The sequence below is a fragment of the Bufo bufo genome, chromosome 10 (assembly GCF_905171765.1).
Source record: "Bufo bufo chromosome 10, aBufBuf1.1, whole genome shotgun sequence".
NCBI classification, from domain to species: Eukaryota; Metazoa; Chordata; class Amphibia; order Anura; family Bufonidae; genus Bufo; species Bufo bufo.
Genome location: NC_053398.1, coordinates 84,253,033 through 84,269,221, shown reverse-complemented (window position 1 = coordinate 84,269,221; position 16,189 = coordinate 84,253,033). Strand labels below are relative to the sequence as shown.

The window sequence follows — 16,189 nt, the reverse complement described above, 5'->3', positions numbered from 1 at the left end:
AAATTTATTTTTTAAAAAATAAAATAGACATATTTGGTATTGCCGCATCAGTGATGGTCTGCTCTATAAATATATCAAATGATCAACCCAGTCTGATAAACACCATAAAAAATAAAAAACTGTCAAAAAAGCCATTTTTGTCACCTTACATCACAAAAAGTGCAACACCAAGTGTTCAAAAAGGCGTATGTCCCACAATATGGTACCAATAAAACCGTCGCCTCATCCCGCAAAAAATGAGCACATACATAAGAAAATCGCTCAAAAATAAATAAATAAATAAATATAGCTCTCAGAACATGGACACATTAAAACATCATTTTTTTTTGTTTCAAAAATGCTATTATTGTGTAAAACTTAAATAAATAAGAAAAAGTATACATAATAGGTATCGCCACGTCCGCTTTGGAGGCGGACACCAAAACTTTGGTGTCCGTCTGACGAAACTGAGCCAAACGGATCCGTTCTGACACACAATGTAAGTCGATGGGGAAGGATCTGGTTTCTATGACACAATCTGGCACAATAGAAAATGGATCCGTCCTCAATTGACATTCAATGGTGTTCAAGACGGATCCGTTTTGACTATGTTATAGATAATACAAATGGATCTGTTCTGAATGGATGCAGACGGTTGTATTATCTGAACAACCCTCCCACCGCTACCTTTCTATAATCGTCTGTCCCGATTTTAGAAACATAACCTAATATACAAATTTTGGGATCTCTATCCACTCTCACCGAGAATACTCGATGTATGTTCTCCAATATGCCTTTCCAGATTCTGGCATTGCCACATCATGTGTAGCAAGTCAGCTGGCTCCAGTAATCATCTCGGATATTTCGCATCAGTTCTAACTCCAATTTTATGTCAAAATATTGGCGTTTTGTATACTCTGTGAATGATAAAAAGCTGGGACAGTTTTCCTTGTTCACTCAAGGACATCAGTGGGACTGCTTCCGAATCTCTCCCATCTCTTCATTCGTGTCAATGGATGAGACTCTAAAAACTTGTCCAGTGGTAATGGGTATAGCGCAGATATCAAGCCTCTCTTTTCACCCCCAGTGAGCATTCATTTTTGGGCAGTCTCTAACTTAATATTTGTGCCTTTTTTTTGTTTAATTTTTTTGTATCATACGCATGTCGCAGCTGAAGATACTGAAATAATCTAGTACGAGGGATCTGGAATTTCTCCTGTGTATCTGTGAAGGATCTAAATACTAAATTTTCTAAAAGATCACCTATCCTAAGGATCCCCTTATTCTTCCATTCCATTATTTCTGGGAGAGATTGAAACTCCGGTAATAGGGGGTTGCTCCATAACGGAGCTATTAATACGCAGGACACCTCTCAGCTGCTTAACCTTGGTCCACACTTTTTTCATAAGTCCTATTAAAGGAAAATTTCCTTTCAGACTATGGATCCCCGCTCCCTCCAGTATCCACATAAGATCTCTCCCCCCTATTTTATACTGTAAGATCTGACTAGTCATATCCACCATTGTATAGTCCTGACGTTGCGCTGTTAAATAATACAGTATTTCCAAGGGTTTGGTACTGCCAACTCCCCGCCGTTTTTGCGTATTGCAGTGTTTCCAATTTAATCCTAGGCTGACCTCCTCTCCATATTAATTCTCTGAAATCTATCTAAGGGCAGCCAAACCAGTGCGTTATGAAGTATATACAACAGTTGCGGCATCATTACCATCTTGAGGAGATTAACTCTACCCACCACTGAAAGGAATAGCTTACACCATGTTTTAGCCTTCACTCTAAATTTCCCCAGCAATGGACATAGGTTCAAATCCTCAAAGTCCATTAGCCTAGGAGATGTATGAATTCCTAAGTACTTTGTTATTCACACAGGGAATATTATTAGCTATGACCGTATCAGACAATATCTGTCCATCAATAGGCATTAATGCAGATTTTTGCCAATTAATAGTAAGGCCCGAAAGTCTGCCAAACCGTTCTATAAGAGACATCGTGGCCGATAAAGAGGACACCGTATCTCCCAAGAATAAGAGTGTCGCCTGCATATAACACTATTTTAATATGTACCTGTCCATATTGAAAGCCCCTAATATCCGGAGATTTACGTACTGCTGCCGCTAGAGGTTCAATGGCTATAGCAAATAGCAGGGGCGAGAGCGGACATCCCTGTCTAGTTCCCCTAGCCAATTGAATGTAGTCAGACACTCCCCCTTTAGCCCTAATCCGCGCCTTCAGGTTTGAATACAGGACCTGAACCCATTTGATGAATCTCTTTCCAAATCCAATATAACCCAGTGTAGCCCAAATAAACCCCCATTCAACACTGTCAAATGCCTTAGCAGCGTCAAGAGATAGAGCTATTCTATCTCCACAATTATCCACCTGAACTTGTAAAAAAAACCAATTAATTTTAATGGAGTTTATAGGGTTTTTACAGGTTGCCTGTCTGGACGTACCTCAGGCTCCAGTATGCAGGCAGCTTACCATGGCAACGCGGGGAGCCTTCATAAGGCTGTTGGTTTTGCCATGGGGGCTCAGAGGAAAGGGAGAGACCCATCTCTCTGTCTAACCTCCACAGATGCTGAGGTCACTATTGACAGCGGCATCTAAGGGGGTTAAATGACCGGGATCGGAGCCATCTCCATTCCCGTTCACTGCTGGCAGGTGTCAGCTGTATTATACAGTCGGTACCCGTCATGTATGGAGCAAGCTCAGCACTTGAGCCCACTCTATATAACCCTTTAACATTCATGACATATGGGTACATGATGGTGGGTTAAGTGGTTAACGGGCTGACTGAATTTGAATGTGGTACTGTAATAGAGTATTAATAACTGCAGAGTTCCAAACCTCCAATGGCAGACCTCCCAAGTGTCCCTCTTTTGGAGGGACAGTCCCTACTTTTGACCAATGTCCCTCTTTGCTCCTTAAAGGTCCCTCTTTTTTATCTGAGGTATAGATTTCCAGAAATACATTTACAATATTGATCCAGAAAGTGTTTTTCTGGTTTCTCTGTATATTAGAGCCCGCCTTGTATATTATTTGATTAAATGATTTTAGAAATTTCTGTATGAAGGTTTTGTGCAAAGGAAAACACATAATAATAAAGTGCATAATCGTGCAGTAAAAATGGGTTTTTCACACAATGAACCATAAGTGTTCCTCTTTGGCTGTTGAAAAAGTTGGGAGGTATGCAATGGCCCTAAAGGGTTTCTATCATCAGAAATTCGCTGACTGACATTAGCGATGTGCTAATGTTAGCAGTACATAACAGTGTTCTTTATACTTTTGTCCCTGCCGCCGTTCTCCCAAAAAAAAATACATTTTTAAAATATGCTAATGTACCTGTAGGTGCTATGAGGGCGTTGATTCAGCACCTAGAGGCTCGGTCTACTAACCATTTATCCAGCCCAGGTCCTCCGTTTAGCCCGCCCCGCTCCTCTTGCGTGACGTCAGCGTTAGCTGGATTGCTAAAGAAATTCCACGCCTGCGCCGTCCACTTCTGTATTCGGCGCAGGCGCAGTGAATGAAGGACGCGCTCCTGGTGCAGTCTTCCATGTTTACATGGTGTGTTCAATAAAAACATGGTAACATATAATTCTTTGTGTTGTTAGTTTAAGCAGACTGTGATTGTCTATTGTTGTGACTTAGGCTACTTTCACACCTGTGTTCAGGTGTCCGCTCGTGAGTTCCGTTTGAAGGGGCTCACGAGCGGTCCCGAACGCAGCCGTCCAGCCCTGATGCATTCTCAGTGGAGGCGGATCCACTGAGAATGCATCAGTCTGCCAGCGCTCAGCCTCCGCTCCGCTCAGCGAGCGGACACCTGAACGCTGCTTGCAGCGTTCGGGTGCCCGCCTCGCCGTGCGGAGGCAAGCGGTACCGTCCAGACTTATAATGGAAGTCAATGGGGACGGATCCGTTTGAAGATGACACAGTATGGCTCAATTTTCAAACGGATCCGTCCCCCATTGACTTTCAATGTAAAGTCAAAACGGATCCGTTTGCATTATGAACAAAAAAAAAATTTTTTTTTTTTTTTTTTTCATGGTTATGCAAACGGATCCGTTCTGAACAGATGCAAGCGTTTGCAGTATAGGAGCGGATCCGTCTGTGCAGACACCAGACGGATCCGCTCCTAACGCAGGTGTGAAAGTAGCCTTAGATGAAGATCAGATCACATTTTATGACCAATTTGTGCAGAAATCCATATCATTCCAAAGGGTTCACATACTTTTTCTTGCAACTGTATATTGCTGCTTCTTCATATATTCTTGTAGTACACATGATGAAGGAACTGGTGATGTCTCGAAAGCTCGCTGTGTAACATCATTACTTCTAGTTTTGTTAGACATTAAAAGGTATCAAACCTGCAATACTCTTATTTTGTTTCTCTTAATGAGAGCACTAAACTAGTTTTGGTAGAATTGAACCACATGAGTCTCTTCCCCTGACCATGTAAAGCTTGTATGCATTCCTCACCTACTTAAAGAGGAACAAGATGCAGAACAGTCTGCAGCCAGGATGTTATAGAGAAGGAGGAACTGAGCAGATGTACAGTTTTATGGGAAAAGATTCAGTATAACTTGTAATTACTTCAGTTGTATGTGGAGGAGGTGTTATCAGTGATGGCATTCTCTATGTGGGTGGATATGCATACAAAGCTGTGAGTTACTGTAAAAGCTGTATACAGAGGTCGTCTTATGTTTTGGAAAAAAAAGAGATTATAAATGTATAAATTGCAAGTTTTACTGAATCTTTTCCCACAAAACTATATCTCAATCTGCTCAGCTCCTCCTTCTCTATATCATGCCTCTTTAAAGAGGACCTTTCGCCAGAATAAAACCTCTAAACTGACTATACAGACGTGTAGAGCGGCGCCCAGGGATCCCCCTGCACTTACTGTTATACCTGGGCGCCGCTCCGTTCTCCGGTTATAGCCTCCGGTATCTTCATAGTTAGGCTCCACCCAGGGGAACCTACCGGCAGCTTTCTCCTATGCTGTAGCGCTTGCCAATCACAGCGCTCAGCTCATAGCCTGGCTATGGCCAGCACTACAGCATAGGAGAAAGAGACGCCGGCAGGTTCCCCTGGGTGGAGCCTAACTATGAAGATACCGGAGGCTATAACCGGAGAACGGAGCGGCGCCCAGGTATAACAGTAAGTGCAGGGGGATCCCTGGGCGCCGCTCTACACGTCTGTATAGTCAGTTTAGAGGTTTTATTCTGGTGAAAGGTCCTCCTTTAAATCGTGCTAGTTCTTCTTCTTCTATTATGCAAAAGAAAAATGCTTTCCAAAATACCTGAACCATCTGCTGTCTCTCTCTGTTCTGCTGTTAGCTGTAGGGGACATCTCCCCTACATTGTTTTTACTGCTAATCTCAACGTTTTGTCTGCCATATAAAGAATTTAATACATTATTTAGATTGTAAGCTGTTACAAAAAGGACCAACTTTCCTTTTGACTCATTGAGGCAAATGAATCAAGTAGTTTACGCCACTTTTATGAGCCATAATTTACAACTTTTCACTTCTTTCACCACTTTTGAAGTTACCTGAACTTAGAAACAGTGGGGCACTTCACGGCCTGTCAGATTTACTACATTTTATGCTAGAAACTGGAGTAAATTATAGTTCAAATCTACGCTGAACAAAAATATAAATGCAACACTTTCAGTTTTGCTCCCATTTTGCATGAGCTGAACTCAAAGATCTGAAACATTTTCTACATACACAAAAGATTCATTACTCTCAAATATTGTTCACAAATCTGTCTAAATCTGTGTTAGTGAGCACTTCTCCTTTGCCGAGATAATCCATCCCACCTCACAGGTGTGGCATATCAAGGTGCTGATTAGACAGCATGAATATTACCCAGGTGTGCCTTAAACTGCCCACAATAAAAGGTCACTCTGAAATGTGCAGTTTGATCACACAGCACATTGCCACAGATGTCGCAACGTTTGAGGGAGAGTGCAATTGGCATGCTGACTGCAGGAATGTCTACCAGAGCTGTTGCCCATGCCATGAATGTTCATTTCTCTACCATAAGCTGTCTCCAGCCTTTCAGAGAATTTGGCAGTACATCCAACCAGCCTCACAACCTCAGACCACGTGTAACCACACCAACCCAGGACCTCCACATCCAGCATGTTCACCTCCATAATCGTCTGAGACCAGCCATCCGGACAGCTGCAGCAACATAACCAAAGAATTTCTGCACTAACTGTCAGAAACTGTCTCGGGGAAGCTCATCTGCATGCTCGTCGTCCTCATCGGGGTCTGGACCTGACTGCAGTTCGTCGTCGTAACCGACTTGAGTGGGCAAATGCTCACATTCAAAGGCGTCTGGCACATTGGAGAGGTGTTCTGTTCACGGATAAGTCCCGGTTTTCACTATTCAGGGCAGATGGCGGACAGCGTGTGTGGCATCGTGTGGGTGAGCGGTTTGCTGACGTCAACGTTGTGGATCAAGTGGCCCGTGGTGGCGGTGGGGTTATGGCATGGGCAGGCGTATGTTATGGACAACGAACACAGGTGCATTTTATTGATAGCATTTTGAATGCAGAGATACTGTGACGAGATCCAGAGGCCCATTGTTGTGCCATTCATCCACGACCATCACCTCATGTTGCAGCATGATAATGCACGGCCCCATATTGCAAGGATACTCGCCGGACATGTCACCCAGTGCGCCTGCCCCCCCCCCCCCCCCCCCCCCCGTGCTGCTGTTACCAATGGGGAGAGGGGGGCAGGCGCACTGCGCCACCAATGATAGGAGGATTTTAAATGGGTCCGGACTTTAAGTTAGCAGGCTCCATTCGCCGCTGTGCCCTCATTACTGTCTCCTCAGTATGCTAATTACTACTATCGGAGCGATAGGGAGGAGACATCAGCTTCTCTCCTGGGCATTCCTTCTCCCTGCTGTAGCGCTGTCCAATCACAGCTCTGAACGTCACAGCCAAGGAGAAGGAACGCCCAGGAGAGAAGCTGATGTCTCCTGCCCATCGCTCCGATAGTAGTAATTAGCATACGGAGCAGTAATGGGGGTGAACTGAGCAGCGCCCAGGAATAATAGTAAGTGCAGGGAGATCCCTGGGCGCTGCTCTATGTAGCCTGCTCATGAAAGGTCGTCTTTAACTTTTAATACAGGAGGCAGGTGCCGGCAGCAAAATCATATAGCTGGCACCCTGCCTCTGACGGGGAGCTGCGATCAGCGGCACCTGAGGGGTTAACTGCTGCTGATCTGCTGCCAGTACCCGCCTCCTGTATAAAAGGTTAATCCTTATTGGTGGCGCAGTGAGAGCCCCTCAACCCCCCCCAGTATTAAAGTCATTGGTGGCAGGGGCCACAGGGTCCCCTCCCCTCCACTTCTCATTGGTGGTGCAGTGGCAGCTTCTGATCGGAGCCTCAGCAGTGTAATCCTGGGGCTCCGCTCGGTTACCATGGCAGCCAGGAAGCTACTGAAGCCCTGGCTGCCATAGTCGGCTCCCTGCTGCTGTGTGCACAGAGCACAGGGCAGCAGGGACAGTGTAAGATTCTTTTCACCCTAATGGAGATCTATTAGGCTGGGTTCACACGAGCGGATGCCGTGCGTGGCATCCGCTCCGTGAAAGAGTGCCAAGACCTGATGCAGACTGCAGAGGCACGGAGCATTAACATGACTGATAATGCTCCGTGCCTCTCTGTGACCTCTTTACTACGAAATCACAGTGACAACCATCGGGTCTTGGCACTCTTTCACGGAGCGGATGCCACGCACTGCATCCGCTCGTGTGAACCCAGCCTTAGGGTGAATAGGACAAGGGATTAAAAGATCCCAGGTTCTAGCCCCTAAGGGGGGGAAATAGTTAATAAATAAACTGTCAAAAAAAAACGCACCAAGTATAAATCACCCCCTTTCCCAATTTTACATATAAAATATAAAAACAATAAATAAATAAACATCACATATTGCCACATCCGAAAAGTCCAAACTATTAAAATATAAAAAAAATCTATGCAGTGAATACCAGAACAGAAAAAAATAAAAATAAAAGCTCCACGCGATTAGCCATTTTTTAAATGTTTTTTTTTCCGCGTGGTATCAAGTATCGCAATACTTCTTTTTTATGGTATCGAAACTGAATCAAAATTTTGGTATAGCAACAACTCTAGATAGATTATCTTGACAAAGGAAGTGCTCCCTAACACAGATTTAGACAGATTTGTGAACAATATTTGAGAGTAATGCGTCTTTTGTGTATGTAGAAAATGTTTCAGATCTTTGAGTTCAGCTCATGCAAAATGGGAGCAAAACCGAATGTGTTGCATTTATATTTTTGTTCAGTGTATATAAGCCCATAGCTGGCATAGGTTTTGAGTTTCTAGCTCATTGCTCTTCCAGAAGATACACCTATTGTATTGTGATAAATGTGGCCGTATGTAACGGTTTCTCAATTTGTTTTCATTCTTTGATGTTTTACTAGTTGCCTCACAAATTGGAAAACTGCAGAATATGTTGATGCTGTATAAATTACAACTGATTCCAAAAAAGTTGGGACACTGTAAAATGTAAATGAAAACATTACAATGATTTACAAATCTCAGACCCATTTATTCACAGTAGAACATGGAACATATACCCCATGCAACTGGATCAGTTGATAGACTTATCATATGAAACAAGTTGCTTTGTCTGGGTTGACAAGCTTGGAATATTATATTGGACTCTGCCAAGCCGTAGAACTGAAGGCGGTTATACTACATCTTGCTAATGTGGACTAACGGGCTCAACCACAACGTCCAGAAACGTTTTGTAATATCTCAATACAAACTTTATAACAGTAGAACATACATCAGATGTTGAAAGTGATACAATTTACCACTTCATGAAAAAATTTTGCTAATTTTGAATTTCATGGCAGCAACATATCTCTAAATAGTTGGAACAGGGCAAGACAGTCTGTAAACTTGTCAGAAATGAGATGACCAATTTCAGAGGTTTTGGGAGAGGAATCTTGTCCAATTCTTGTCTGATGTAGGATTCTAGCAAAGTCTTGGGTTGTCTTTGCCAAACATTTTTCGTGAAAGGTCTGGACTGCAGGCAGGTCAGTTTAGCACCCAGACTCTTCATCTGCAAAGCCATGCTGTGATGCATGCAGAATATGGTTTCGCATTGTCGTGATAAAAAATGTGCAAGGCCTTCCCTGATAGAGATGTTGCCTGGATAAGAGCATATGTTCTAAAATCTGTATGTACTGTCCAGCATGGTTATTTCCTTTCCATATGTGTAAGCTGCCCAATCCATAGGCACTCGTGCAGCTTTATACCATCCGAGATGCAGGCTTTTGAACTGTGTGCTGGATGGTCCTTCTCCTCTCGAGTCTGCAGCACACGGCATCTGTAGTTTTCAAAAAGAATTTCAGATTTAGATTCATCTGACCATAGAACAGTTTTCCATTTTGCCTCAGTCCATTTTAAATGACCTTTGAGAAGATGGGCATCGTATCTGGATCATGTTAACATATGGCTTCTTTGTATAATACAGCGTTAACTTGCATTTTTGGATTCCACAGTGAATGTGTTCATAGACAGTCCATTCTGGAAGTGTTCCTGAGCCCGTGCAGTGATTTCCAGTACAGAACCATGCCTATTTTTAATGCAGTGCTGCCTGAGGGTCTTATCCTTTGCTCTCACTGACTTCTCCAGATTCTCAGAATCTTTTGTTCATATAATGTACTGTAGATGGTGGGATATTTGCAGTTTTACATTGAACATTTTTCTGAAATTGTTTACATTTTTAGACTGTCTTTTTTTTTTTGTCCGTCTTTGCATCGGGGAGATGGTGCCTCTCTGAGGGTAGTTTCACACTACCACTTGTAATCTCTGCAGTCTTGCGTTACCGGAAGCTAAAGCGTTGCCGTCTGGCCTTATTGGCTATAATGGGGATTGGCAGCAATCCGGCTAAGAAATGGCCGGACGAAAACTGCTGCGTTGCATAAAGTGTAATGAGGTTATTTTATTTTCATGAAATGGTAAAATGTCTCACTTTCAACATCTGATATGTGTTCTATGATCTATTGTGATAAAAAAAAAATGGGTCCACGAGACTTGTAAACCATTGCATTCTGTTTTTTCTTACTCAGCACCCCAACTTTATTAGAATTGGGGTTGTAGAAATAAGTATCCTTATTGGGCTACTTTCCCACTTTCGTTTGGTGCGGATCCATCCTAGATCTGCACAGATGGATCCGTCAAGATAATACAACCGTCTGCATCCGTTCAGAACTGATCCGTTTGTATTATCTTTAACATAGCCAAGACGGATCAGTCTGGAACCCCATTGAAAGTCAATAGAGGATAGATCCGTTTTCTATTGTGCCAGATTGTGTCAGTGAAAACGGAGCCGTCCCCATTGACTTACATTGTGTGTCAGAACGGATCCGTTTGGCTCAGTTTCGTCAGACGGACACCAAAGCGGAATGGAGAAGGAACGGAGGCAAACTGATGCATTTTGAGCGGATCCTTTTCCATTCAGAATGCATTAGGGCAAAACTGATCTGTTTTGGACCGCTTGTGAGGGCCCTGAACGGATCTCACAAATGGAAACCAAAACGCCAGTGTGAAAGGAGCCTTAGCATCCTGTCAAGTGAGTGATCCAAACTCCTACAAAACAGAAATGTAAGGAATGTGAAGAGTGTTTGGTAAGGAGAAAGGGAGTGAGGTTTCTTATCTGCTTTGTAAGTAGGATTAAAGCTGTGTCTCTGAGAATCTCCTTCTTTATTTGCTTTGTGTACACTCACATAAAGAGACGGCGCCATAGGAAGAGCCGGCATTGTTGGATGCGTTGCTATTTGTTATGGGTAAGCGACATCTCTCAAAGGAAACTGGGACTTTGTATTTAAGACTGTATTGGCTTTGAATCTTAGATGTTTTTTTCCTGCGTATTGTTATACTGGGTTTAGACGGCTGTCATCTGCGGCCAAAAGCCTGACCACCCATGGCTGCCAGTGGCTGCACGATTTTGTGGGTACAACTGGTTTATTACATGCAGCATCACCAGATAGAAACCCACTTTCCAAACTCATGAGTTAAAACGGTCAATGGCAATGAGGTGGAGCCTTGGAGTTTATTGGGAAATGTGTTGACCAAATCGGATGAATATTTTAAACATGCTGCAGAAAATGCAGCTCCTCTTTAGGACTTTTGTTCGAAAAATGTTGCCACTCAGTCTGCACGTTGTCGTCTTGATGTTCTGGTGTGTATTGTGACCTAGAGGTCAGCGCTGGCCGGCTGGAAACTTCAGCCACATTTAACATCTTCCAGAGTTTCTCCCTTTTGGAATAAATGCTGTTACTGTAGTTTGTGAAGACCGAGGGTCTTGAAATGTATTTTATCATATTGTGGAAATGTTTTGAAGAGACTGATTAGTTACTACTTCACTCTCAATAGCTAATAGGCTGTCTACCACTATAGCTGTACACACAGGTACAAACCTAATGTATCACAATGTATCACAAGATGGTATACACCATCACACTGTATTCTGTACGCCATATAAAACCAGCTAATCTGATCCAAGCCAAAGCACTAAACCTACAAAAAAGCATCACTGGACGGCATGAGTAATATCATAAATTCATATATTGAAACCGTGGCATCATACAGAACAAAGATCTAGAATCTACAAATGATCCCCTTAACGAAAATGGTAAAAAAATAAATTATAGAAACATAGAATGTGTCGGCAGATAAGAACCATTTGGCCCATCTAGTCTGCCCAATATACTGAATACTATGGATAGCCCCCGGCCCTATCTTATACGAAGGATGGCCTTATGCCTATCCCATACATGCTTAAACTCCTTCACTGTATTTGCAGCTACCACTTCTGCAGGAAGGCTATTCCATGCATCCACTACTCTCTCAGTAAAGTAATACTTCCTGATATTACTTTTAAACCTTTGCCCCTCTAATTTAAAACTATGTCCTCTTGTAGCAGTTTTTCTTTCTTTTAAATATTCTCTCCTCTTTTACCTTGTTGATTCCCTTTATGTATTTAAAAGTTTCTATCATATCCCCTCTGTCTCGTCTCGTCTTTCTTCCAAGCTATACATGTTAAAGGGACTCTGTCACCACTTTCTAACCCCCCCTTTTCAAAGTATTGTTATCTGCATGGCGCCCCTGTGATTATAAATGTGTTGTTAGAAGTTAAATTCGCCGTCTCCTTTTGATAAAAAGAGCTTTTATCTAACCTGTCAATCTTCTTGATAAGGTGCCCAGGGCGTTTCTTTTCGTCTCAATCTGCCGCCCGCCGCCGCCACCGTTGGTGCCCAGCTCCTCCCCTCATGCTTTCAGCGCCGCCTGAATGTAATCAAATACGCCTCCGGCTCTCTCTCAGTGCCCCCTCCTCCTTTTCAAAGATCCCGCGCGTGCGCACAGGGCTGTGCCTGATGCGCCCGTGCGGACATTTACAATCAGCCTCATTGAGCGAAGTGCGCATGCGCGCACTTCGCTCAACCTCCTCATCAGACGAGCACTGCAGCCAGCTGGCTGCAGTGCTCGTCTGATGAGGAGGTTGAGCGAAGTGCGCGCATGCGCACTTCGCTCAATGAGGCTGATTGTAAATGTCCGCACGGGCGCATCAGGCACAGCCCTGTGCGCACGCGCGGGATCTTTGAAAAGGAGGAGGGGGCACTGAGAGAGAGCCGGAGGCGTATTTGATTACATTCAGGCGGCGCTGAAAGCATGAGGGGAGGAGCTGGGCACCAACGGTGGCGGCGGCGGGCGGCAGATTGAGACGAAAAGAAACGCCCTGGGCACCTTATCAAGAAGATTGACAGGTTAGATAAAAGCTCTTTTTATCAAAAGGAGACGGCGAATTTAACTTCTAACAACACATTTATAATCACAGGGGCGCCATGCAGATAACAATACTTTGAAAAGGGGGGGTTAGAAAGTGGTGACAGAGTCCCTTTAAGGTCCTTTAATCTTTCCTGGTAAGTTTTATCCTGCAATCCATGTACCAGTTTAGTAGCTCTTCTCTGAACTCTCTCCAAAGTAACAATAAACTTGCAAGTGCATACAATCAATGAAGGGTACCGATACGTAGGCACATCTATTCTGTCACAATAAGGCTACATTCACGCGACCGTATGTGTGTTTGCGGTCCTAAAGTTGTGGATCCGCAAAAAAAGAATTACGTCTGTATGGCATCTCTTTTTTTGTGGATCCATTGTAACAGTGCCTGTTTTTGTCTGCAAAACGGACAAGAATAGGACATGTTCTATTTTTGTTTTGCGGTGCTATGTAATAGACATACGGATGCGTATAGCACACGGTGACTTGTCCGCATTTTTTGCGGACCATTGAAATGAATAAGTCTGCATCCTATCTGTCAAAGAACGGACACTGAAACAAAATATGTTCATGTGAATGTAGCCTAAGTAGCTGTTGCAGCCAGAGTCAACATAACAATATGTAAGACTATAGTGACAATGTATTACCCATAGTAGCTAATGCAGCCAGGATAGGGCCCGCCCCAGTGTGCGTTTCCTCTGGATAGGTCATCGGTATCTAATCAGTGGGAGTCCAACAGACGGGACCCCTGCCGATCAGCTAACTGCCACTCGCAGTAGTGCTGTGGCCCTCTCTGCTCACCAAGCACAGCGCCGTCCATTGTATAGCAGCTGTGCTTGATATCGCAGCTCAGCTCCTTTTACTTCAAGGGGGCTGAGCTGCGTCTAGGCCATATGACCCATAAACATGAGGTCACTGGCCTAGGCAAAGCTATAAAAGCCTGCGCTTTATTGTGAGTGCCGATTCCTTCTCAAATAGCTGATTCGCGGGGGTCCCAATTGTTGGGCTCCCACAGATCAGATACAGAGGATAGTTCATCAGTATAAAGCTCACATAAACCCCTTTGAAGTGTTTGGTTTGTTATATTTATCTAATATATAAATGTATTTTCCATAATGGTGACCTGGATGTGTGGTATTGTATTACTGCCCTCCTTAATTTAAATGATGTTTTATGGGTTTACTTGGGTTCTATTAGTCTCTTAGTTAAAACTTTGCAGCACCTCAAGTTATTAAGGGGCAGTTACAGTACCAAAAAAGAAGGGTTATGACCACATGGTAGGGTGGTGTCATGGTTGTCATGTGGATAAAAGCACCACAATGGGCTCTAACTAAACGAATGAAGAACGCACTGTTCAGTGGGTCTGCATTGTTGATGGCTGAGCAATGCCTTCAATACCATGCACCCATTAACAATACAGACCCACTTCATAAGTTTAATTAGAGAGCGCTTTTGGCCCCTCGATACTGGAACGCAGCACGGCATGACTAGTTGTCAGGAGATAATGGTGTAATACTGGGGCTCCAGGACAGATAAGAGGAGCACCATCTGTTTTTAGCTGTCTAGAACACCATCTTAGCAGACGCGAGTCCAGTAATCTGCTTACAAACCTCCATAGACCTGCAGCACAGTATAACCGAAGATACAAATGCTTCAAGCAGCTAATGTTATACTATTCATCTTCAATTCTTCATATGTATCTTACAGTTGTTTGCCCTTTGTAATTGGAGATGTACCATTAGTTTGTGTAGTTGTAAATAGACCAAGTTTACATCAGCAGTGTGTTTTCTGTCAGTGGAACAGAAAATGGGGAAAAACCAATATGTTTTGTTTTGAGCATTAGTTTGTGTTAGGTTAGTCTCACACTAGCATTATTTAATTCTGGCTGGGATTCCGCCTCTACCTGGCAAATATGCCAGGATCCTGCTGGACACTGTGCTGCTGCCTCACATTCCTGGACATGCCCCCGCCACTTTGACAGGGCCAGGCAGTAAAGAGCTGGTCATGTTGGCATGTTCGACAGACATGCTGTACTTGGCTGGATCACCCAGTGCTCTTTACTGCCTGGCCCCGTCAGTCAAAGTAGAGGGGGTAGAGGGGGTGCATCTGGGAATGAAAAGGAGCTGAGCCTCGGATGCAATAGCAATGTCCTCTTTGCACCCAGAGGCTAATTGGCATACAATAAAAAAAATCTGATTTCTCAACAAACCTATGCAGTTGTGGAAGCCTAAATCAGGAGAGAAAGTGTTAAAGTGGCTATCCGGGACTTTCATGTGAGATTTGCGGGGATCACCAGAGCTCCTGTGAGTGCCATGGCCTTCTCTCAGCTCCCCAAGCTCTCCTGTCTAAAGATCTAGATGCTGCGGTCACTATAGACAATAACATCTAAGGTGTTAAGCAGCCAACATTGGAGTACTGTCCGATCCCGCCTGTTACATCGGCTTCAGTCGGCACCTGGCTCCTGCGGTGACCTGGAGTGCTGTATCAATGTAGCCAGTGAGGTCTGGTCAATTCTTTCTGCTCAGTCCAGGATCAATAGTGCTGAGCAGGCGACACAGACTGTACTTCTCACCAAAGAAATTCTCATGCATAGAAATATGTACAGTATGAGACTTTTTGTAAAGCATAAAATTGCTTGTACAGGTGTTATTGTGACCTCTGGTCAGGGTAAATTAGTTTTTAACTCTGTAACTTTTAATTGGATGCTACCATCAACATTTTATTTTTTCACATGCTGCTTATGCTTACGGTAAATATATTTATTTTTTAAATGGTTGGATGTTTTTTTGGCTACAAATTTTGTATTCTATTTTCTGTGCTGGCTCTTTATCTCCTTTGCTTGGACTTTTAGCACAGCAGACTCGGGTTGTACCTGATATCGAATTTGCGATACCCAATCAATACTTTTGTACCGGTATCGATTCGATACCAGGATTTGCCTTTTACCGATACTGCGCAGTAGCGCAGCCTAGTATCGCAGAACACGGCTTGCGCTGCTCCCAGCGCCCCATGTTCCCTCATCGGCACAGGGGAGAAGAAATCAGTCCCTCCCTCCCCCCTGTGCCACTGCCACCGCGACCAATGAGAAGAGAGAGGGGAAGAGGAGGGGAGGGGCTGTGGCCACTGCGCCACCAATGAAGATAACTAACGTTTAATACGGCACCCGACCTCTATGACAGGGAGCTGCGATCAGCACAGGGCAGCAGGGAGAGCGTAAAGTCCTGTTAACCCTAATAGATCTCTACTAGGGTGAATAGGACAAGAAATTAAAAGATTCCAGGTTCTAGCCCCTAAGGGGGGAAATGGTTATCAAATAAAAAGTGGAAAAAACCCCAAAAACTAAATATTAAGTATAAATCA

At 43.8% G+C, this 16,189-nt stretch overlaps 1 protein-coding gene across 6 annotated transcripts in view; it reads left to right on the top strand.

Moving 5' to 3' along the window:
• The window catches only part of RIPOR1 (RHO family interacting cell polarization regulator 1), a 381,181-nt gene that overhangs the window by 134,164 nt on the left and 230,828 nt on the right, over positions 1–16,189 (top strand). The window contains exon 1 of one of the 6 annotated variants that reach the window (XM_040410138.1): positions 10,780–10,833. The exons of the other annotated variants lie outside the window; for them this stretch is intronic. Within the exon in view, the coding sequence (XP_040266072.1) occupies positions 10,830–10,833 (4 nt within the window). The 5' untranslated portion in view covers positions 10,780–10,829. Of the gene's footprint in view, positions 1–10,779; positions 10,834–16,189 lie in introns of those variants that run through there. 6 annotated transcript variants of the gene reach the window in all.